The sequence below is a fragment of the Phaethon aethereus genome (genome assembly GCF_964289735.1).
Source record: "Phaethon aethereus genome assembly, chromosome: 3".
In the NCBI taxonomy this organism is placed as follows: domain Eukaryota; kingdom Metazoa; phylum Chordata; class Aves; order Phaethontiformes; family Phaethontidae; genus Phaethon; species Phaethon aethereus.
In genome coordinates, this window is record NC_138576.1 from 28,647,052 (window position 1) to 28,672,950 (window position 25,899).

Consider the following 25,899-nt stretch of genomic DNA (forward strand, 5'->3'; position numbering starts at 1 on the left):
AGTTCTTAACGAGACTCAATTTAATAAGAGAAGTCTACCTTGTGTTGGTTTTGCTCTGCACATTTATAGTCAAATATTTAAAGCATGTTAAATGTGTATTTGGAAAGGATAGAATTTGGCAAGTTGACTTATCTGAGACCACAAATCAAGCTGCTAGGACAGGATTTTTATGTGTATAAAAATAAGCTCTCTGAAAATTTTGCAATGAAAGCTTTACATTCACACTCAAACTAATCCAATAAACCAACTGTTTCATTGTTCATATAAGTTAAGTAGGAAAATTAAAATGAGCTTCTGCAAATGGAGAGCCTTCTTCACAAATTGTTCAACAGAGTTTACATTGGTTTTGTAATCAAGTGGTCAAATCCATGCCTCTACAGAATTTATGTTTCTGAGAAGAAAACCTTAAAGAGATGAAAATTCTCAAAGATGCTGCTGACCAACACTGAATCAGTGGACACTGAAGCTCTACTAAGGAGTCTGAACCTATGATCTTAGAAAATTATGAAATGGCATAGTCAAAGCATACAGACACTAATTCTCTCTTAAATGGTTCAACTAATAGTTATCTAAAAAGTTTACAACTTCAGAATATTATCAATATTGAACAACACTTTGTTGGTTTTTTGAAAACAGGAGAGTCAGCATGAGACCAGTAGGTGATGTCTGCCTCGTTCTACCAGACAGATTCCATATGTGAACCTGGCACAGAAAGCTGAATTATCTTCCCTAGGTTCTCATTAGTTAGAGACTAATGTCAGATTGTTAAGAATCAAATTGTATTTGGCAGAGTAGTGGAAAAAGAATTGCTATCCTCAAATCAGTACATTCCTGTATGCCTAGTGCTGACAACAAAGGTCTCATTGGGATAAACTATTTCAGGATACAAAGCAAATTGAAATTTTGAATGTTAATCTTGGCATAGTCTCTCTTTTTCTATACTCATTTTATTAGTAGGAAGCCAAGTAAATAAGCAGTTGTGGAAAATATTGCAAGGAACATAAAGAAATGTTATCCATCTAGAAGTGTTACAGTTTCTTTCCATCCCAAAATGTTACTCAGGCATCCTGTACTGTCATAAACTCAAAGAGTCTGTTTAAGGTTGGAAAGAACAACAAAGAAATCTGTGCTGATTCCTCCCTTATAACACGAGGTAGAAAATTTCATCCATTCAGACCTTAAATAGTCTGGCACTTGACTAAAGCAGATCTTCTAGAAGAGCATCTTGTTCTGTAATCTAACTTTAAGAAACAAAGAACTTACAACTTCCCACAGTATTTGTTTCACCAGCTGACCCCTTTCAATACAAACTGCCAAATCAGTTAGTCTTTCCTATTCAGTATAAATATAACTTACCTTAGTATAGAGAGATTTGAAACGATCTGAAGCACTATCCAGTTTATTTTGCACTTCAGCATATGTAGCCGAAGTATCGATACCATCTTTGTCAACCTTCACACCATCTCGTTTGCTACATGACCTTGCAGCATCTAAAACTCTTTGTCCAGAAATTGTAATGTACCGTAAGTCACCTTTGTGAGATATAACATCTTCTGAAAAACTCTTTTGCCTTTTCAGTTTGACCATAATACCACTGAAGTCAGAAGCACCGGCCTCCAAATTGTCAAGTTCTTGTTCTGCCTGCTGCAACCAGGTTTCAAATTCACTATAGTCTGCATCAAATTTCTCAAGTTCTTCTCTTAGGGAATGAGTCAACTTCATTTTCCGTTCTGATTCAGCTAAAGCAGCCTCGTACTGAGCCTTCAGTTCTTTCATGTTTCTTTGCATCTTGTCTTTTTCTTCAGGGGAAAGGTAGTGCCCTTGTTTCTCAAGCAGTGCCTGAGCAGACTGCGTTGCTATTATGACAGCCTGCTGCTGTGAAACAATTTTCTCATGTTGAGCCTACAAGAAAAAAAAAAAAGAGTAAATTATGACCAGCACCTTCTCAGACGGTACCTTACAAACGACAAGTAAAACCAAGTCCATCAAAATGATAAAAAGCATTTCTAGTTTTCATGTTATTTATAAAAAAACCATTTTTAAAGTAATATAAGTGAACATATGACTCCTGGTCATCATACTTCTATGCAGTTTCAAAATTTTACAAAATACCCAATGGTAATTTTAGCCAGATATACAGGCCATGACCAAATGGGAGTCTTCACATATCACTGGAACTCAGAAATACGAGAATATATATCTCACACACTTTCCCTGTACTTCTAAGACAACTCTGTATAGTAAAACTAAACACTATCAATCCCTTTAATTTTTTTTTCCTAATAAAAATTAGTTGCTTATTACTTTAACGTTTAGGGTAGCATGCTTAGTGTAATCAAAATTTTCCTAATTCTCTGTCTCAAAATAGGTTTTATCAAATAAAGTATTCAAAGGTAGGCGACTTTCCAAATCAAAACTGTTCCATTTCCTATTACATATATTGTAGCTACCATTTCAGACAAACAGACCAAAATGAGTGAAAGCATCAAACATTAAAAAGAAGACAGACACTTTCTTCTTATATTGAGTGAACAAACATGACTATCCAGTATATTTTAATTTCATTTTTCAATTTCAAGAGCAGTGATTCCTATCAAATATACTTGGTCATAAAATAGGTCCTTTTGACATTAAAAATCGAAACACATTCTATGCATGTAAATTGTTTCAATCTCATAAAAAAACAGGAAGTCATAGGAACTAGAACTATATGCCAAATAAAATCCGCATTTCAAATAGACTCTTTCCAAAAATCTCCATTCTTGAAGGTCCCCTATTCCCATGTAAAATAGCTATGTAAAATAGACTATCCTGTAGGCATTAGGTGCAGAAAAAACTATGAAAAAGTGAAAGTAAAAAAATTATGTACACAAAAACAAATGATCTCATTTTCTTAGGTTGTTTTTTTTTAATTTTTAATAAGAAAGGAAATCCAAAATAGTATCAGCTATCAGCATAATCATTTTCATCAACATGACCATCAACCCACACCTAAAACTTCTTCATTGCTCAGCTGTAAGTCAACAAAAGCCATAAAACTGAGTTCTTATTATTTTAAATGCTTCCAATTATCTTACCTGGAAAAACTACTTTTAAAATGCTGCGCTGTGGTTTTATGTAACTCATCCTTCTGAAGCCTTCAAATAGTGCTTTGCCCATGTGTTAAAGTTATAGGGAATAAAGATTATAATTTCAGCAAACCATTATTTGCAGCGACTGGTAATCAGTGTTCACAGGGAACTGCAGAGGGTTGAATCACTTGGCTATTACAAAGTTTTTTTAAGAAGTCCCAGAAAGTATGAATTTGTGTTGCTGCTTTTTGCATTTAATTTACCTGCATTATTTTCTCACTATAAAAATTAAGAATAATAGACTCACTATCAGGATTCTCAACAGTTACCTTGTAGAATATGTCCTTTTTCTTCTTTTTGCAGGAAACGATAGTAACAGTGGAAAAGCGTCAAATTTGCATAACATTCTAACTACTGAAATTCCTACCACCCAATATTACTAACTTTCTCTGTTCCAAAGTCTATGACAGAAAGGATGAGATTGATTTAACTCATGTTGAATGAAGACTGACACACTTAGCACCTAAATGTTGAATAAACCCAGTAACAGTACCTTGACTTTCTGATACTGCTGGTTCAGATTATCTTCTGTGCTTTTTACTAGTCCATCCACCTGAGTTTCACTGTCTTGCTGAATTTCTAGCAGATTACCATTGACATCATCCTCCTCTCCTTCCAAAGCCTTGACATCTCCCTCTTCAAAGTGTGTCCCATTCTGTTCTATCGCCTGCTTAAATTTCCAGCCGTGCTCTGCTTCTTTATCCACATTTGATAACCAGTCCAAGAGATTTTCTATTGTATTTTTACTTTCTTCCAGCTGTTCTATGGCTGCAACCTGCATTGAAATTTTACAGTTTCAGTTTAGAAATGTTCTTTCAGCATTACAAAATATCATATGCAAACAGACCATTTAAAATACATTAACATTAAACAGTATTTTTGATTGACATATACATTGCTGTTTGCTGTTTATTTTATAAACAAAATAAACCAACAAACAGTTTATTAGTCACCCAAATTAAATATGCTTTTTATCTCTCCACAGTATATCAATAATAAGTTGCAAGACTAATCCCCTGATACACATAAAAAGTTTGAATATAGGTATGAAATGGTTGCCTAAAAACCTTTTCTGTTTCCTGCTTAATTGCTGTTGTCATAGCTTTATCCAGTTCTTTTTTGGACTCTTCCGCCTTCTGGCTAAGGAGCAAACACTTTGTCTTAGCTTCATTCAGTTTCTGCTCAAGAATAGTCTTGTCTTCTTTTGACAACTTTTCTCCATTCTCTTTCAAGAAGGTTTCAGTGTTTTTCACAATCTCTGCCAGTGTCTGGGCACTCATTTTCATGTCCTTTTGTATCTCCTTTTGAGAAAAAAGAAAGCAAATAGGAGTAAGTAAATTATTCACCAGAACTTTCCAATTAACTTTACTGGAACTCTCTCTGTTCTGGGGATAAGAACTATACTGGCCCTTTCTAACTGGGGAGAGTACATGACACATTACTAAACTGCAGGTAGGATTATTCAAAAAATAAAATCAATCCAACATCTGACAACGTTGCTGCAGTTCCGTCTGTCTTTTTTTTTTTTTAAATTGCAAGTGGCTTACACTCCTATTCAGACTGAGGCCACTTTTTTCCTTTGTTTAGCAGCTCAAATATTGCATTTCCATGTAGACAGAAGAAAATATAACTTATTTTTTAGGTATCAAGAGAGAAAGTAAATCTGCTATACTGTAGCTAGTAAGGTGAGTCTCTTGAAAAATTCTGTTCCATTACTATCCTAACAGAAAGCCATGGAAAATAAGGGGACTAAATAAAAGTCAGAGACTTGCAGTCATCTTTCCCAGGTGGAAGTTTTCCTGTATTTCTTGGTTTTGTTCAGGCCAGAAATGCCATAAGAATATTTTTCTTTAATTGTCATCAATCATAGTATCTAAATCTCCAAAGAATGTTTAAGTCCATTAAATTTGATAGAGGACAGATGTTTAGGTTTTGTTTATCCAAAGCAGTTTGCCTAGTCCTGTGATAGTGTCAGATAAAAAAAAATCTCCCTCCCAGTTACCTGAGAGAAGCTTTAATTATAACAGTAATTATGCTGTTCAATATATTCACCCAGTTACTGAAATAATGAAGTTTTTTTTCTTTATATGTGCTATAACACTCCTGAAACTGCGAGACAAAACATTTGATTCTCATTCTAGACTACAGATTTTGTAGCAATTATAGAATATATTTTGGCAGCTAAAACTGTAGCTTGTTTTAACACTTCAGCAAGTATGTTAGAAAGATTTTCCTGGGGACACTATATCAAGACAAGAGTCTCCTTCTTTGACAAAGATCTCTGTGCTCCCTTTCAAACAGCTCACTAAGGACAAAAGCTCTGACTTGATGTATAAAAGACCTTTTTTAAAAATGTCCCCATTCCCCTCCTGAGACACACTTCTACAATGGTGCCTACAAGAAATCAGTCAGCAAATAACAACTAGTCTGCTAGGCAATCACAAACACTAGATGAGAAAAAAAATGAAGCATATGCTATATCAGTTCTTCACTCTCATGGGTACCACATTTAGGCCATAAACTCTTAAGACAGGTAGGCGATATTAAGAGGTACCACAGGGGTGTCTGTATCTTTCCACTCACTATAAGGAGAACTTTAATGAACTAGGTGTGTTACTTTGAAGATAAGTAAAGCAAGGCAAGATGAATAAGGACTTTTCTGCCTTTATAAATTACTAAACCTGATGTAGAGCTCTACAGTATAGTAAACTACTACTAGGAGAAGGAGGAAGAAGAGCAGTACCGAGTCCTTCAGTCCTTTAACTATCAAACTCAATCAGTATCAGCCAGGACAGAGTAAAAGCTTATAGATGACAGGATATAGCTGAAAAGCAAGGTCTTAATAGGAAAGCAAGCAAACTGAAAGGGCTCTGTGACAACATGAGGACACCAAGGTGATTGCAAGCAACACTAGAAAAAACAGAATTCAAACCAAAACAAGAGTGAAGCAATGAAAAGCCTCAGGTAAGAGAAAGCCTTGCAGCAAAATTCCTCAAAATACTCTGAACTTACTCTGAGTAAGCACTCCCTGATACCAGTTAAAACACTGGTTAAATTATTTTAGTGTAATAAGCAAGTGTGATTTTATCACATCCAACAGGAACAATTTGAAGCTAATATATAACAGATATCATGCCTGCTCCAAGACTGCTTCTTGAAATGTCTACTACATACACCCTATTCTAGTGTCTCCTAGTTTGAAAGTTTCCTTCCTCCCACTGGCACATACTGGGGTGTATTCATGGGCAACAGTTTAAATGCACGCCATTAAGCCTGTACTTTGGTAGGTCAAACAAATCTATTTTACTCTCCTCTCACATGACAGTCTTGTTATTCAGCAAAAGAGTCTAGTCACTCTCCTGTGCACTCAAGTCATCTTTAACTTATCGGACTAGAATTGTGCATACCTCCTGTTTGGTCTGGTATTGTTCTAACTCAGCCTTGCTGTCTCCAATAACAAGAGATTCTTGCTGTCCGATGAGTCGATTTTCAGTCTGTGTAAGCAAATCACAGATTTCCTGCAGTTTCTCTTTGCATTCCTGCTGCCGTTCAGCCACATCCTATATTAGAGCCAAATAATATTGAACAGTAAAAAAAAAAGGTCCTCACTTCAGGAACTAACTAGACACTCTAATAGGAATTACCTTTGAACATCAATATTGCAAAGCAATCATTTTAAAAGTATGCTGTAAACATGATAGCAGTGGTACAAAGAGTGAGATAACATACAGAAGTTATGGATAAACCTCTAATATGTTGTAAGTAAAAGAGACCATGTTTGATGGAATTGCCCAGTAGAAGTCTGGCCATGCACATATGTGAAAGATGAAATCTCCAAACCACAGGAGTGAAAATCCAGTCTCTTAGCTGCTTGCAACCTGTGATAAACACTGTTAATTCTGAAAAAAGGATATCAAAAGAGAGGTTAGTTGTGACTGTGAGTTAGCTCTTGTTGGTATGCATAATATGTTACCTGAATAGAAAATGTTGACTTTTTAAGCAGTAGAAAAGAACAAAACATGCAAGCTCATTGTTGTTACTAAGTCCTAGAAAAGTTATCTGTGCCTTTCCTTTACTCAATTTTATGTTTCTTTCACAGAGTATGGTGGAAACAAACGTTCTTAAAATGGCAAAATAATACAAAGTGTTCAAAATGCTAAAACACTTTTCATTAAGCTTAAACCAGGGGGTTAGGTGGTGATTCTGAGTCTTAACAATGCTTCTATGAGAGAGGAGGAGATACAGTTACATTGCAGCATCTCATCAGACTCCTTTGACTCTACAAAGGCTGCTTATGCTTGCCAACTGCAGCCATGCCAGCTGAAGAGGTGACTGTCCCAACTTTACTCATAGCTTTCCCAGTGCCCATACCTAGAATAGCAAATATCTTAGCCAATTTACTCATGTTTGTCGCTCTAACCTGTCTCAGTCAAAGCAAGCCATGCTAGCAAGGATTTATATAAATCTGGCTCTTTGACTGTAAAGACCTAGAAAAAAGATCACATAAGCAGATGACCTGGCAAATCAGAGGAAAAGAAAGTCTTTAGCAAGACGGAAGTGATGAGCAATGGTGCAATAGGAAATTCATTGATCAATACAGCTGCAACCAGAAAAGTTCACTGTTTTATTTAATTACTGATATAGCCGCTAAACAAATACCACCTGTAAGAAACCTCAGGTACATTTCTCTCATTGCTAGAAGGAGCAGACATGATCACCTCAGGCTGTACAGATCCTAATGCCCAAAACTGTATCTGTCCATAATCTAATATCCTGTTTCTGTGACTGTACCAAGGAAAGACAAAAATGACAATTCACCAAAGTTGATCACCACCATCATTGTAGAACTGTGAATGTATCTGAGAAGATAGGAATACACTTAATACTGCATGCTGGTATTAAAATTCCTCATCCATAGACAAAAACACTCAGCACACATTTACACAGAAAGGCGAACCTTCTGATCACCCAGCTCTTGTGCTGCCTGTAACTGATTCTCTAAACTTTCCACTTGAGATGTTATTGCTTCCTGTACTTCCTGAAAAGATTTCTGTGTGGTATTTAAGAGCCTCAGCAGCTGTTTGCTCTGATTAGGAGAAAGATCTTGGGCATGTTCAGAAATGAAGAACTGAACATCGAATGCAGTGGACTCCAGTTGCATTTTTTTACAGCCGAGCTCTGCAGCACTGTTCTGTAAATGAAGAGAAGGAAATGACTAGCGATGAAGACAAATTCAGTACAAATAAAACACAAGTATCACCACTCTCTGTTTCTTAGTTCCTGTTCCAAAATGCTTTTGGGACACAGTTTGGCCACAGTAAATCAAAACTCTCTGTAAGAATCATTCTGACACATTCAGATTTGACATTTGAACTTATGCATGGTTTGCCTCTGGGATAGCCCATGTCCAAGTAGTAAATAAGATGACCTTGAACATCTTTTTCTTTGCTCTCTCATGGATGTCTGAAAACTGGCTGACCTTCAACTCTGAAAGACTTAGGGCAGGTTAGGTTTAACACTTCTAGGTTCTAGGTCTGAAGACCCAGAAATGTTAAAATATTTACTTGAAAGCATTCCTATTCTTAACACCACATTGAAAAGTCCCATTTCCAGCAGTGTGGCAAATTCTGCCCACGGTTACACACTGTGCAGGCCTTATGACATTACCATGCATACTGGAACTCTATTAAAGCACAGTAAAATAATGCCATTTTTATCATTCATGCATACAGAGGTGTATGAACTTTACTAAAATCTTGATCTGATTTATTTTTCATGACTCATTTCATGAAGTGTATAATGAAGAGGCTTTTTATCTCTCCTGATCTTCTGTTCTCACATATAATTGATTTGGAAGGCAATTAAACTTCAGTAAAGATTCTAGATCTTATGCATAAAGATCCAATTTCAAGCACTGAAATATTTGTATTATAGATTACATTTCCAAAAAGGGCCAGATTTATTGCAACAAATGTAAGTAGAACCAAGAGTTTTCTTAGTAAGTCAAACTCTATCAAAAATTTTTTCAAGATAAAAAGCAAATCAACACAATTATTAAGTTTATCAAGTAGTTGTCTTCTTCAGTAATTAGTTCTAGCTGTCTGTTTAAGCAATAGAGGTTAATGAACAAGTATACAAAACCTAGCCAATAATTCATAATAGGCAGTAACATTCGTCAGAAGCACCAACATCTGCCATAAAGGATACTTACTTTAAGTAGCTGTAAACTTTTCTTCATCTCTTCTATATCATTAGTATTCACTATGAAGTCATTCATGATTTTACTGTTTTCTGTGATCCAGTCTGAAAATCTCTGCAGCTTGCTTAAAAGTTGCTGGTGTAATACTGCAAGCTTAGACTAGAAAGGGAAGTTGTATATTTATTTATGCCCCTGGAGTCTAGTCACATTTTCTGTCATATTAAATAGAATCATACATGTTATATTAAGATAAAACAAAATAAAGCAAAACCAAATCCTTTCTTTTTATCAGAATTACCTTGAAAAAAACCAAGATAAGAACATACACCAATAAAAACATACCATTTCCAAGTCAACAGCACAGATTATTTGTTTTGCTCGTTTTGAAGATGTATCACGGACCACCAAAAAAGCTTCCTGCAAATTGTCATAGCTTATCTTTAGTTCTTTAAGTTTCTCTTCGGGAACATCGCTGTGACAAAACTTTAAGAACTCTTCTGTCAACTTCATGTCCTTTTTTAGAATAATTGCAAAGGTAGCAAGTCCTGATTCAAATGACTACAAAGAGAATATATATAAAATGCATTAAGTTACTAAGCAAGACAGACATTTAAATCTGAATTACTTTAATTATATTTGAAATCTCTTTTTTTATCTAAGGGTTTTTCCTAGCACCCATCACTGAAGCAACAAGCATAAAGAACACTTTACTTACCTCTAGTTGTTCCAGTTCATCTTTCAGTATCTCCAGGTTGTTACTAATAGGCTGCTGATTATCTAGGTGGCTTTTCATATCTCGAAGCACTGCCAAATGTCCTCGCATTTTTGCTGTTAACTTTAAACATTGCTGTACTCCATCAACCTGAAAATTAGTTTTAACAATAAGAAAAGGTTTTCCAAACTGAGAGGCTTGAAAATAAGCAATAAAAGTCCTTGCTTTAATTATAATTTATTTTAAATTTATCATTTAATCTTTCAACCATTTTTCCAGCTTAATTATTCTTTCCAGCACTTGGAAGGATTCATGCAATTCCTTTAATACAGGACACATAACACATACCAGCTGTTGTTACTTACCGTGCTGGTGGGGGAGTCTTCCAGGACTGCTTCTTCTGTTTTAAAAACAGGCTCAGTAAAGCCTTTGGACGAGCTGTCGGTCTTCCCATCCTCCTGGTCACTTTTCCAAGCAACGACTGTGTTGTCTGCCAATGTTTTCTCTTTAGGAATTTCTGATCCAAACTGTTCTGTTGAGAAAACAGTATGAAGCCCATCCACTTTGCCTCTACCCTCTCGTTCTGTTGTGATACCAGCAACCTGTGAGCTCATAAGCAAACAACCTATCAGCTCCTCTAACTTGCTTGTACTTTCATCTCCAGGTGAGATTTGAAAAATCTCCAGAAGTTCAGAAGTAGTAAGTTTTGGAACAGGAGCTTTCATGTTTGTTTTACTCTTCCTTTCATCTGGATCATCCATCTTTTGCTTGCAGGATTCCTGCTTCAGAACATCACGAAGAAGATCAGGACTTCTGCAATCAGGCCAAAGCAATGAAAGAGCATCACCGCCCTTCGGCTCAGTACATGGTGCGGGAACCATTAATGCAGTTCTAACAGCATTGCCTATTTGCTTGAGATAAGACTCACTAGACGTGTCACTCCCAAGCTGGGTGCTTCTAACCATTGCAAGTAAATTTTGCATTAAAATTTTGGTATCAGAGTAACTTAGGGGTTCATCCTCCTGCTTGCAGTAAACATGTCCCATTTTCAATTTCCTTTGTAAAATACTCTTTATGTCTTCCATTAGTGTGTCGGACATTTCTGGCGATTGTGAAACACCTTCCTTTACTTGAAAACCGTGGCAGGGTCCTCTTTGCTTTTGTAATGACTCCATGGACATTTGCTTTCTGAAACCAGTTCCAAGGGAAGAAGTCTCACTGGTCAGGACATTTTCTCCCTTTGTGTTTTTCAGTGTCTCATGTTCTTTCTGGGCACCATCATTCAAGTCAGTCCCTATGCTGCTCAGAATTGCGGAAGAAACATCAGTGGTATGAGTATGACACCCAGAAGGTGGCACTTCACTCCCATCCCCTGATTCTTTGGCATACTCAACAGTTCCTAAAGCATCTGCTTTTATTGAGCAAAATTCAGTATCATTGCTGCTCCTGTCTTCTGAAAAGCCTTTAGGAATATTGTCAGTATTTTGACAGATAACTCTCCCTGTTGCTTTAGTCATGCTAATTTCCTTTGGTTTCACTGTATCAGCTGGGGGAAAAGAGTTAGTGTTGAATTCACTTGAATGCATTTCTTCTGTACTTAGCAGAAAATCCTTTTCATTCTGTATACCTTTCTTCCCTCTTTCCCTACCCTCAAAGAAACAGGATTCATTTTTATCCAATTCTGAACAGCCGCCTTCTTTTATGTCTGTTGTATGTTGTTTTAAAGAAGCAGAAATGTTAATATCGCTCTTAAATTCATCTGATTTCACACCACCTCTAATGTCAAGCAAAGCTTGATCAACATTTACTTGTTCTTTACTCAAAACAGGACTTTCTCTATCAGCTTTAATTACTGATGCATCAAATATTTCCCCAAGGCTTTCCATCTGAATCGGACTTTTACTTAGCCCCATGATATCACATTCCTCCATAATAGTTACTCTATTTTTATTTTCTGTAAGAATTTCAAAACCTCTTCCTATTTGTCCATGCTTCCTAATGGTGACTGGAGGTACTTGGTCACTAAGTGAACTACCACCATCACTCACATAAGGCGTATCCACAAAGAATTTATTGTCATTTTGGGATGAACTTTCCTTTAGTTGTTCCATACCAGCCATATCGTTTAATACTTTTTCCTCTGCAAATACCGTTTCTCTCTGCCTTTGCCCATGATTTGAATGTAACACTGGCATGGTACTATTGTTTTCATTCATACTATGAATAAAGCATTCTGAGAGAAGCAAATTGGTCTGAGTACTTTCATCATCAGTAGCTTGCTTTGTAATTGGGAAGGCTGTTACACTAATGTCAGATGTCACAATATCATGAAGAAGCTGAGAACTTTGAACCTTAAGCTGTCTTTTATTATTTTCTTCACTCTCATAGGATGTCTGTTTACTGTCAAAAGTTTTTTCGTACTGAATAGGCTCAGTAGTATCTTGTGACATATGTTTACTTCTGACACAAGTCCCATCTTCTTCTTCTGTTTCCTGCTGCCTCTCGTCTTCACTTGTGCGTGTAAGACTAACGCATCTTTCTTCAGAAACATTTGATGCAGATTCACATTTCCCTGAAGAAAATTTTCCACTTTCATGGTCAGACTGAAATGGCAAAGCACACCCTCTCTTGTGGCCTAAAGAATACCAACAGTCATCAATATTCTGATTATTTTCATCGCTATTTTCTATGTCTCCCAAGGAAATTAACAGTTGATCACCTTTGTTTATACATTGATGGTGTGAGTAAAAAATATCCATTTCTTCATCACTGTCAGAATCAGTGTCAGAGCCATCATAACTATCATAATCCTCCTCCTCCTGTGTTCCTTCAGATTCATCCTCATAGGAGTCACACTCTACTTTCATTTCACCTTCCTCATTTCTGTTTCGTACTTCTGCTTCATACATCTTCCGTAAAGAACTAAGGCCCCCCTCCCTTCTTCTTTCACTCTCCAGAGTAAGTGATAAATTTTGCTCCTTCTCTCCAAAACTCCCTGTTCTTTCCCTTTCCTCCTCAAGGATTCTTTCCATAGTTTCAGCACTTGCGGAAGGCGTATTTACACTCTCAGGGAGACCTGTCAGATCTACATAGATACTCTCTCCAACATTAGTTGCAAGTTCTTGAGAAGAGCTGGTTTCTTCTCTCAGGGTTATTAGACCACCTCTCTCCTCTTGAACACCTAATGGACCTGACATTCCAGACAATTCTGGCTCTGGTGTATCATCATTCCCCAACTGCAAAGTATCAAAACCATCATCAACTTGGGGAGTGTCACAGGAACCATCATCATCAATTTGTGGAGTATCATAGACATCACTGTCATCATCATCAACCTGAGGTGTTTCGTAGGCATCATTGTCATCATCATCATCATCATCAAACTGAGAGCTGTTATCTTCAGACGCTACCTCACCACATTCATGCTGCAAGCAGTTACTTTCAAACTGTGGGATGCCATCACTCCCTTCTACTGATGAATCAGAACTACTGTCACATAGCAGTAACTTGTTGAACGTAAGATTGCTTTCTTCTACTGTTAGCCTTTCTGCTGTGCTGTTACTGTCTCCCGCAAGTGGTCCATCACCTATAACAGTATCGCCACTCCATGATGGCCTGCAGTACATGTCTCCACTGTCTGCTAGACACAGCTTACTCCGCAAATCAGTAAAATCCTCCAAGGATGGGCTGCCATGTATATAAAGATAGTCCTCTAGGGATGGCCTGTTACGTACATCAGTGTAGTCCTGTAGAGGTTGCTCACTATATCCATTATCTTCAAACTGTAGTGTGTCACCACATTGACTAACGAATTCTTCTGGAAGTTTATGTTCAGTATCTTCACTGATGAATGAACCAAGACTTCTCTGAAAAACATCTTTCTTGCTGCTATTCAGTACCATCGTGCTATTGTCAGCTTGCAATATGAGAGGCCTGTATTTTGTGCACCTTTCCAGCTCTCTCCAGGTTACATTTTCTGACAAATCATTCACACTCAAGGAATTTTGTAAGGTTTTATCATTCTTGTTTTCATTACCCAGACTGTCTGCTGTATAAATCTCTTCTTTCTCTGTTTCTGAAATAAAATTTGGATTTGAGTCCTTTGGAAGATATCCTTCAATGTTTCCTGAATTTGCCTTCTGATTATTATGCTTACACAGTTCTGTCCACTCAGAAACGTCCAGAAGACCACTGAGTACATTCCTGTTCATGGAATTTTGAGTGCTACTTACTACATTTCTAAGTTCTGTAGGGTTAGTTAACAATATCTGTGCACATCCTGATTGCTCAGTACCAACAGCATTGCAAACATCTGGTCTACACACATGGAGATCTTCTCCCTGTGAAGACACATAATTCCCAAAATCTTCAAACTGATTTAATTTCATGTGATTTGAAGTATTCTCAGCACCTGAAAGATCAGCCTGAACACTGCCTGTGACATTATTAAAGTGGACATTGCCCACCGACTTTAGGTTAATTCCTTTCGGGCTTATGTATTTGTTATTAAACTCCATTTCTGGCACATCAGCATTGTACGCAGCACCATCACCTTCCAGCAACATATTGATGGCTTCTTGCAGTTGTCCGTCATATAATAAAAGTCTTCCTCCAGTGTTTGCATCCATGTAGCTATTTATCATCAGATATGATATGAATAATTTCTTAGCTTGATCTACATTATGACATACCGGCTCTTCTGTGCCAGAATCTTCATGTTCCTCCTCACAGTCATGAAATACAGATGGCAGGAATTCATATGTCGATAACCATTTTGCAGCATTTCTACAAGGGGACTCTAATTCTTCTACATTGGGCATTTTATCTGGTAAAGTCACATTGGTCAAAACAGATACAGTATTGATGTCTATTATCCCTGATTGTGCAGCCTTATCTAGACTGACTACTTCACAAGTTTCTGGAATGTAAAGTGCAGCTATTTTCTGTCTTTCATTTAGTATTTTGAATGCCAGCTCATTTGTTATCAACTCTTGGTGCAAAGAAGTTGATATGGGGAATATTTCACCAGTGTGAGGCCAAATAAGTCCAACAAAGCCTCTCTGTGCTTCTAACACCAGCAGTGCACTGGTAGATGAGATTAAGTTGCATTGCACAGCTTCATCAACAGTCAAGCGTTGTCCTGAATTTGGACAAAGGATTCCACCAGTCTGAACCTGATGTGTGAGGATCCCACAAGCAGTGTCCTGATCTATCATCCCTTTTCTCATGGCCTCTTCCACAGTCATTCGCTTCCCTGAGTCAGGGTCAATTATACCTCCAGACATTAACTGAGCACCCAACAGCCTGAACATTGTTTCCCGATCGACAAGTCCTTCATGGGCTGCCCTCAAAATAGTTATTTTCCTTCCACATTTTAATGTGATTCTACCTTTTTCTTGTGGTTTCACAAGTAGGAGTCTTAATCCTGTTTTTTCATGTATTATGCTTCTACAAACCATTTGTTCAAGGGAAATCTTCTCAGCACAGTTGGGGTCTATGAGATCTTTACATGTGTCTCGTCTTTCCAGAAGCTTTGCATATAATATTGGAGAAATCAGGTTTCTCTGGAAAGCATTCTGCAAAGTCAAGTTTTCTCCAGTAGATGGCAAAATCAAGTGCCCACTTGAAAGCTGATTCTCAAGAATTTTAATAGCCAAATGTTCCGAAATTAGACCTTGTTCTAAAGCTGATACCACTGGAAGATTTGATAATGATGATTCTGAAATAAGCTTCTTTGCATTACTTAATTCCTGCAACTGCAACAGAGTCTGCTCATCAATTAAAGCATGAGCTTTAGCTTCTTCCAAATCATAACAAACTCCCAATTCTGGAGAAATGATTCCAGAAAGGATCAGCTGATTCTCGAGCAATCTAATTCCAGTGTCATAGTCAATAAAACCTTTTAAAATAGAATGAAAGACTGAAATGACTTCTCCAGTTGTTTGGTCAATGACACCAGCAATTACTTTATTCACCTAAAAAGGAATATAAAAGAAAAGCTATCACTATTTTCAGACTGTGTATTTTAAACTTTCTTTTGACTTGAATGCATGATAGCATAAAAACATGTACTTACCAGGCCTGGAGGAATGCTGTGAATGTTAGCAGCTCAAATGCGCAAGTGATCTATGTCAGTCATTCAACAGCACACGATGTGATAAAAGATTTAAAATCAACATGCATCTGTGAACTGAAAACCTATGCTTTGCATACACAAATAGGGTTAGTGAAAGACAATAGAAGAAATGACTGCAGAGTGAGCAAATAGAACATATTCCTGAAAGGCAAATTTTCATGCTTTAAATGTCTGTGAAAGGTTAGAATATTCGGAAACAGTATGTGATTTAAAACCACCATGCTATTCATGTTTACAGCATACAGCACTTCTGTATATACACTCAACAATATGGAATCAGATACTCTAGCACCAAATACTACATTTAGTTTGCATGGAAAGCATGAAGTCAGTTTGGCAACATTATTTGAACTAATTACACAGACACTGCCTCTATTATGTACATGAGAACACTCATTTGCAACATAATTTTTGAGAATTCCATGTTTAAAATTATGGTCCATTAACAAATGTATTTGTAGTGTCTCAGAGCTAATCACGTTAAAATGTGCTCCCATTTTCATATCCAGATAAATTTTAAGAAAAACTGAAAGTAGACCTCTCCTAGGACATTTCTGAGTGATGTATGGGAGAGATTAACATGTTATTTTATGGCGTCATTTTTGCAGCAGAAACACAGACTTATCTAGCAGTCAAAGAATGGCTTTTAAGAGAAGAGTTAAGAGATGAATGATTTGTTTATCTTTCTTCATGCAAGGCACACATTATTAAGACTCTTTGCAAAAAAATCTGATGAGCAGAATGTTCATATGCACAGGTAAGGTCACACACAGTATTCCACAGCAAATACACAAAACCTTCAGTCAATTAAATCTCAGATTCCTTTATATGCTGTTAATTGCACCTGCTTCTTTTACTTATCATGAGTGGTTCCCACACCATGCAGTAAACCTCAAAAGAGACTGAAATGTAAGTTTCAATCCTGTTACCTTTTCTTCCATCTTGTCTTCACTCAGATTCTGTGCTTCCTGCAGCTGCTTCAAAGCTTCAGTGGATAACAAGCTGTAGCTCTCCTGGAGGGATCTGACTTGCTTTTCCATTTCATTTCTCTCTTCATCTGTCATTCTATTAAGAAAAAAAGAAAAACGGAAGAGGGAAATCTCATTGAGTAATTTGTAACCTGCACTGGGGTCACCTGCTTACCTTACTTAAAAAAAGGGGGTGTGGTGGGGAATTGGCAAAAGTAGTCTGAAAAAAATATAGCCTAATTACAAGGTTAATTATGGTCCAGAGGAGGGCCACAAAAATGTTAAGACGGATGGAACACTTCTCCTATGAAGAAAGGCTAAGAGCGTTGGGGTTGTTCAGCCTGGAGAAGAGAAGGCTCTGCAGAGACCTTACTGAAGTCCTACAGTCCTTAAAGGGGGCTTCTAAGAAAGATGGGGACAGACTTTTTAGCAAGGCCTGTTGCGATAAGACAAGGGGTAATGGTTTTAAACTAAAAAAGGGCAGATTTAGACAATGAGGGTTGTGAAACAGTGGCACGGGTTGCCCAGAGAAAGGTGGTAGATGCCCAATCCCTGGAAACATTCCAGGTCAGGCTGGACGGGGCTCTGAGCAACCTGATCTAGTGGAAGATGTCCCTGCTCATTGCAGGGGAGGTGGGCTAGATGACCTTTATCAGCGCAAACCATTCTATGATTCTACGAGGATATTCATGAAAGCTATCATCTCCTTGCAGTCATCCAGGAAAAGAAGCTACATTAATCTAGAATTTATGGTGAATTATCACTAAAGCATTTAACATTTGCATGTGCCTTTGTCTATTGATTACCAGTCAAGAAAGGTAACATAGCTAGCAAGGAATCATGAGATATCTCAGCAGTTTAAGACCTTAAACAGTGTGATTTCAGGCACAGATGAAACAAACTTGTGACATGTAGTTCCAAGTACTAATGTACTACTAATTTGTTAATCATTTTGACTTCAAATGAACAGTACTATCTATCTAATGTTTTTTAAGCTGAACAGAGGTATATAAACTTAGCCAAATTCTGGAAATAAACAAAACTGCATCAAGCTTCCCCAAATGGGAAGACAAAATTATAAAATTAAAGAAGAAAACTGACATATTTGTATGCAAAATGTAATTGGAACTGTAAGATGAGGATATAATTTCTTTTTAAGCAAACAGTATGTACTGATTCAAGTAATATACATTATGTAAAAAATAAAAAACGGCATACTTGTCACTGTGCTTAGCTAAAAATGACTGAGTAGTCTGCAGAGCTTCAGCTATTTGTTCTTTCTTGGTTGACATTTCATCCAGGGAAATCTGAAAAATAAACCACCTCTGTTCAAGACTTAACTATGCACATACATAAAAATAAAAACAAACAAACAACACAGTATTTCAATTTGGGGCTAAGCTCAATAGTATAATAACTTGATTTTTTTCCTTTAAATACTAGCTATTCTTAGAGCAATATTGTTTACTGTGGAATTGTATCATTTATATATGGACAAGTTATCCAGCTACTTGTTTTGGTTAAATAAGCTGTTTGTATTAGAAAACTATTGGGTGAGCCAAAGAGAATTTATTTTTAAATATTATTTGTTTGAAAATTAGTCAATCATTTAAAACCACTTATTATAGTTGGCACAGTTTAAAGCAGCTTTATAAAGATGTACAATGGTCATGCTCAAGAAGTTGTTCATCAAACTATTATACGATTCTATGATTCTATGAGAGACAGTAGCTATTTAAAAAAACATAGCAGAAGGCCACAAACCTTCACGAAATTAAATGATGGAGACAAATGCAGTACCAGACACTTGGAAAAAATGAATTATTTTTTAATATTCTCCCTGCTATAATTTCTGTGCCAGCCCCATTAAAGCACTTGTTCTGACAGAGGAACTTGCGAGAATTTAATCTTTTAACTTTCCTGAGAAACTGCCTGTAGTCTCTTTGAGAGAAAAACACCCATTTTGGATGAATAAAGGCAAAGTATCAAAGGGGAGTCTAGGACTGCATTAGCAAGCCCAAGACATCCTCAATGTCGATGCTAAGAGACCTCCAGTAAGGTGCTTGGGCCCTGCATTCACCTGGGTCTGGACACAACCAATTCTGCCCCTGCATGCATCACGTCAAAGGGCCTGAACACGCTCTTCAACAGCCCCCTCTGCAATTGCCACCAGCAAGCCACAACCCCACCACTTGTGCTGCTTGGACGGAAACCAAGAGAGCAAGTGTGGCACGCGCTAGACGAGAAGACGATGTGATCAGGCCGAGGCAGCAGGTGGGAACACGAGCTCCACTTTGCTTGGGGAACCAGCGTGGCTGCGGCTGCGGTGTGCGCCCCGTCACTACTGGCACCAGCTCCTCCACCCACTCCGTGGCTACAGCCCACAGCAATCCCAAACCTCTCTGCGAAATCTGATTCAGCAAACATAAATCACTAGTCGACATGTTTCTGCAAAACTTGTCACAGCACCTGTGCTAGTCAGTGGAAACGCAAAGCCAGGCACCTCTGGAAGATGCCGCTACCTCGCTGGGCCGTTTCACAAGGGAAGGAAACACCCTCGGCAAACTCCCATCTCCCACAGGCTGGAGGAGGCCAAGGCAGCCAACTCACAGGTTACTCACTGAGGGCTCAGGCTGGATGGGGAAGACGCCACCCATGGCTGCTGTGGTTAGGCTGAGGTGCTCTAAGGAGTTGAGTGCTGGCCCAGTGCTGACAGAGGTCTGCACTGTTGTCATTAACAAGGGCAAAAAAAGACCAGCGTTGCATGTTTTTGCAAATCCTGATCCTAATTATTAGTGGTTTACCAATCAATAAGCTCAAATCAATACAAGTTTATTTCCTCCTATAGATACAGGGACAAACTCAGCAAGTGAACTAGTACTGGTCCTCTATGGAACAAGCAGCTTGCTGGGACCGGTGGCCATCAGGCCTGCAGGACTGCTGACCTGCCCAGCAGCAAGCTTGATTTATGCACTTGCTGTTCCAGTGGCTCTAACCAGCAGCAGCAGCATGCGTGACCAAAACAAAAACGCAGGAACAGGCTGCCAGGAAGGCCAAAGTCACGTCTGCAGGATGACACATCCAGCCCTGTGCTGAGGGATGGGGGAAAGACACTGCTCTGTCTCCTGCCGCTCAGCGTGCAGGCAGACCTCCACCTGCTGAGATCTTTTTAGGTGTCACTAAGCTATTTCGTGGGATGAGCCAAGCAGGGGAGCTGTTAGAAATTAGAGGAAACGCCACAGATGGAAATTTATGGTCAGTTACAACTGTACACAACGACAATGTATCTTAAATACAAAGGTGGCAAGATGGGGCCACTGCAGCAGCCTGTGGGCTAGCGTGATAATGAAGAGGGCTCAGTCAACACCGGCTGTCTTCCCTAAGACAGCAGTTTTGACCATCCCAGAAGAGGATCCCCCTCAGAATAACTTTTTAAAAGCAAATAAAAAGAAACCTGGCCCTCAGGCTCCTCCTGCCAACCTTCTCCTGCCTGGTGCCAGGGTAGAAGTCACCAGACTTACTCATTGAACTATTTCAGGGCAAGGGGACAGACCTACAACGTGCCGTCCTGCCAGGATGCGCTGTCCCGCTACGAAGGCTGAGCTACGGCGTGCAGGGTCTAGTTTCTCTAAACTGATATTTTCTAGTGTCAGAACACATCATGCACCAGCCCTGTAAAAAGCGGCTTGCACTTCTTCCTGAGTAACATGTTTGTGTCCCTAAATATTGGTGTTCATTTATCCAACCCTCCACTCACACCCAAATGTGAAATTACATCTTTAGTAAAATGTGGATGATGATTTGAAGAAAAAAAGTATTTATGCAATATTTTGTCATTTTAATCAGCACAAAACGCAAAGAAGAGGAAGTGGTATTTTACCAGAAGACATCTGTGTACCTGTTGCTTAGGCAAATCTGTCTTTTCAGCCTTTTCTCCTTCTTCTTTGCTGAGTGTCTTGCTGAGGTTTGACACCCATTTCAGTAAATCCCCAGCTTTCTCAACATGTTCCTTCTTCTCTTCTTCCATTGACTTCTGATAAGCACCACGAATTGTAAAAAAATACGTAAATGTGAATTGTTGAAATATTTAACATTAACATCCAAAGAAACACAATGCTACCACAATGGCAGTATTATCACATCAACATAAAGTGATTTCTTTTTATTTATCACCACACTCATTACTACGACACTTTGATGTAGGAACAAAAATGCCACGTAATTATAAACATTAACAAAATAATTCCTCAAGTGATTTGTAATTATGATTACGGTGCTTATTCATACACATGTACATTCATTATAAAACGATTGATATTAAGAAAAAGCATAGCTTCCCAGCCACTACTCAGCAGATAAAATCTGAACAACATTTGTATATAAAGTATCTTTGAATTGCTGCCTTTGCATTACCCTCAGGTGTAGACACGTACAACCAGCATAGGATGTTGCAATCTATGCACATGGATTACTAATTACAATTAGGAAGAATATATAGCTTTTACGTCTACAGAAACAAGAACAATAAAAGTAAAATCCTGAGACATTTAACCTTTTTCTGCACAGGAAAACACAATTCTTTTTATAGTAGTACAACCTCTTAGTAGTTTGAAATTTATCATTACTTAGGAAACAAGTTAAACCACAAGAACACTTGAGCCCTTCCATTCATCACAAGTGAATATGAAGAAATTTTATTTCAATGATTTTTTAATTTGATAAGTAATTGTAATTAATTTGCTTATTACAGCATGAAAACAATTCTAAAAAAAAAATGTTACCTGAAGTGAGAGAAAAAAATTAGGATATGTAACTTTATGATGTGAGTAGCCCATTAAAATTAATGAAATACCAGTGTGAGAAAAGTTACTTATGCATACGTGTTTACTGGACTGCAGATTTAACCCCTGTATACCTTTTTGCCACTTTTGTAAAATAAACTATATCTGCAAACTAATTTGTAATATTAAGTAATCGGGTCACACGGAATACTTGCAGTATTTGCAAAATGGACATCTATTTTGATTTTTTAATATAAGTATCTGATTCTTAGCTCACTTAAATCTACCCATTGTGCACTAATGTTAACTTCACCAACCTCAGTATAACTTCCAATTTATAGTACCTACATATAGTATCTTATAATGTCATATAAGGCCTTCAGGTAAATCCTGAACATAGACTGCGTTTTGAATGAATCTGCCTAAGCTTATCTAAAAATTTCACTTTTATAACAAATAATATCTAATTCCAGGTTTCATGGTTTATAGTAGTTAGTGGTTTATACTAATTAGTTTTACAGCAACTCATGATTATGCTAGACAACACCATTTACAGGTTTCCATAAGAGTCATCACAGATCTTTTCCTTGACTTGAACGTGTTTAAAAGCAGGCACCAAAATGAGTACCAATATCTTTGTTCCATTACGAATTATAGTAAAGACTGGAAATGCCCATTTTCATGGGCTGAGCTGCTTCTAACAATCGCAGCCCAGTGTGGCAATCAAAAACAGCTCTCTCTAAAGCTTCTTTATAGGTTAACTTCTTCTTCGTTTTGGGGCATGTTATAACTTTAACATACAATTTTTCATCTTTCATCTTCGTAGCTGTGACAGCATCAATAATACCATTCTTAATTGCATCTTCCATTGTTAATCTGGAATGAGACTTTGGATCTATCAACCCACCCGTCAAGTACTGATACTCCAGGCAGCGCATACCCATTTCTTTGTCTACAGCACTTAAATGCATAGCTTCAACAGCTGACATAACTGTGTTTCTTACAGGGTGAATGATCCCAGTAAAGATCAGTTCACACTGCTGGATTTGCTTGGCACAACCGTCATCGATTAACTCCCTTTGCAAAGCTTCTGAAACACTGTACTTTTTCCCAGTAAATGGATCAACTATGCCTCCTGTACTAACCTGAGCTTCAAGACATCGGAGGGCAGTAATTCTATCTACCAAGTTTTTGCGTGAGGCTTTTAAGACTGAAATTCTTTCATTGGTTTCAGAAAGCCAGAACCCTGCAATAGGACTGTTTAAATCTTTATTTGGCTGTGAACTGCTAGCTAAAATATCACCAAATTCATTAGCCGTGATTAAATCTTCCTTGTATTTATTGACTAATGCTCTGCCAATTCTACCCTGATTTATGGTCTCCTCAATATTAAACTGTACACCAGTTTTAAGATCTGTAAGCAAAAGAAAAGAATTCCCATCAGAGTCAAAACATGTAGACTCCTTCCAATCAAATTCTTGTTTTGAAAGCTCAAGATATGTAGCTTTATCAACACAATTTTTTTGATAAGCCTCATATGAAGTCATCTCAGCTCCTGTTTCAACATCTACTACAGAAATTTTATGACTTTTCTCTGCTGATGGGCTGCTTATTTTCCTTTCACCAACTGGAAGCAGAAAGCATTTACTGCTTACACTGAACAAACACATTTTCAGCAAATCACAGTAGTACATAGCTTTCCTGTTATTCGGATTGTGAAAACATTTTGCATTACTAGAAGGTTCATGCAAAAATTTTAAAATTGTGTTATTGAGCAAGCCAAGCTGCACAGCAGTTTCTGGAGGTACGCGAACACTTCTTACAGGATCAATGACCCCCCCACTTGCGATTTGAGCCTCAAGGATATTTTTACCTTTTTGCCTTTCTAACAGTCGAGCCTCCATAGCCTGATACACAGAGAACACTCTCCCAGAACAGCAATATCCCAGAACAGCTTTCTCTGCCTCAAGCAGTCTACTCTTGAATTCATTATCTGCAAGCCCCGCAATGACTGAATCATCAACAGAGAATTTCTGACCTGTTGTGGGATCAATGATGAAACCAGTAGCTGCTTGGGCCTCTAAAAATGCTAATGCCAATGCTTTTCCTATGATTCTTTTCTTTGCTGCTAAAGCAAAAGAAAGTATTTCTTTGCTGGATTCAAGGTACAGCCCAGCTACAGCTGTAGGTTTAGTTAAAAATTTTTCAAGACTTTTCTGAACCTCATCAATAGTTTTCTGCCCTGAACGGAGCTGCTCTACTGTGAGCCTGTCTAAAAGTTTAACTTCGGCCAACTGTCTGGCAGTTACATCATGTCGGAGACCTTGAAATTTAATATCATCATATTCTTCTGTACAATATTCCAACTGAGTAGCATCATCAACAGTTTTCAAAATCTCTTCCCCTAAGAAAGAGCTCATCTTTGCAAAGTCTTCTCTCCTAAACCTTTCGGACGTTTTGCATCCCTCAAACATTCTCTCTTCATTACCAAAAGTCTTTTCATGTTCTTGGTTTAATGTTGTGACTTCAACATGCATGTCATACTGCTTGTTCTTCACTATCTGTAAATAGGAATTTTTTGACACAGTGAGAAATACATCTGCGGAACTCTGCTGTATATAATTCACTCCTACATCCACCACCAGAGGAACAAAAGGGAGAACTTGAATCTAAGTCAGAAAAGGAGAACCGCTACTAGCATTGGAGAGCAGAGTAATACAGATAGCTGGAGTTTTAGAGAGCATTTGCCATTTCAAATATTTATTCAGTAACAGATTAAGCAACAGTAACTGTTTTTTGGTACCTTATGAACTTAGTGCTGCTGATCAAAGCTCATTTTGACCAGTAATGATACAATGTTGTATGTGAATCCCTATTTCCAACACCACTATTTAAAATAACATGTTTCTTAGATATTAACAAATCTGCTACAAAGGTTTAATGAAAAGCTTCTTGTGCAATGTAAGAATGAAGGGGTCCCGTTCACCAAGGTAAGAAATAAGAAACATTAGAGAAAATACAGAAGAGTGGCAAAGCAGAACTAAAACCAAACAAATTAAAAAACAGACTAGTAAAAACCAGCACTAGGAAGGCAAACTCTCACAAAACGTAGTGTGTACCTCCAAGGGATGCAGTTTTACCACTCCTAATTCATGTTTCATGTCTTCTCCATGTCTAATAGTTTGTCTGGAACTGTGTAGGTTCCTGTTTCTCAATTTGTCCCTTTCAGATGTTCCAGAGATTTGGCTTGCTTTATCAAAAGTTATCTGGAACTGTGTACTTGTTTGAGAAACAAACTCTGTAAAAGACTGTGGGCTTGCATCTTCTTCTAGTGACTGGTTTATTCTTGACACCTGGAACTGCACCTCTCTCGGTATTGTATCATCAGCACTCATGTACAACGTATTTTCTTCTATTTGATCGGATTTAAAACCCAATCTCTCCTGTTTCTGCCTTAACAAAGGTGAGCTAGGTTTTGTATGCGGAGGAAGCTGTTCAAATTCTCTAGCTGTGGTGTCACTCAGGTAATTGAAATCATTCCCTCTTCTCTCACAGCTCAATTTAAATCCAGATTCTTGGAGTTTATTATTTTGATGAACTTCATTCTGAAACAAAAGAAACCTGTGTTCACTCTCCTTGACCTGTAGGTCCATCTTCTGTTTCAAGCTCTCAGCCGTGCGCTTCTGCACTTCCAATTCTTCCTCAAGTTTCCTGCACTTCTGGTGATAGTCCATTTCAGCCTGCTTCCCTTGCTGTAGTTGTTCGTGACATTTTTTAAGCCTTTCTTGCAGATCTTCCATTTGTATCTTGTACAACATGATGTTTTCCTCAGCCATATGCTTTTCTTGTTGAAGAGCAACGCATTCTAGTTTTATGCCAGAAATGTCCTTTTCTGCAATGCTATGGGATTCCAGTAATTTTTCAACTTTTTTCCTAAATTCTTCTGCAGAGTGTTTAAACTTAATGGATTCT

General features: G+C 37.8%; 1 protein-coding gene across 1 annotated transcript in view; it reads right to left on the reverse strand.

Moving 5' to 3' along the window:
- The window catches only part of DST (dystonin), a gene marked incomplete at its 3' end in the record, with an annotated part of 320,121 nt that overhangs the window by 100,949 nt on the left and 193,273 nt on the right, over positions 1 to 25,899 (reverse strand). Inside the window, exons 36-42 of the mRNA XM_081998014.1 lie at positions 21,045 to 21,179; positions 18,365 to 18,453; positions 17,108 to 17,243; positions 6,539 to 6,691; positions 4,199 to 4,432; positions 3,625 to 3,906; positions 1,357 to 1,902 (exon numbers count right to left, since the gene is read on the reverse strand). Coding sequence (XP_081854140.1) covers positions 1,357 to 1,902; positions 3,625 to 3,906; positions 4,199 to 4,432; positions 6,539 to 6,691; positions 17,108 to 17,243; positions 18,365 to 18,453; positions 21,045 to 21,179 — 1,575 coding nt within the window. The remainder of the gene's footprint in view (positions 1 to 1,356; positions 1,903 to 3,624; positions 3,907 to 4,198; positions 4,433 to 6,538; positions 6,692 to 17,107; positions 17,244 to 18,364; positions 18,454 to 21,044; positions 21,180 to 25,899) is intronic.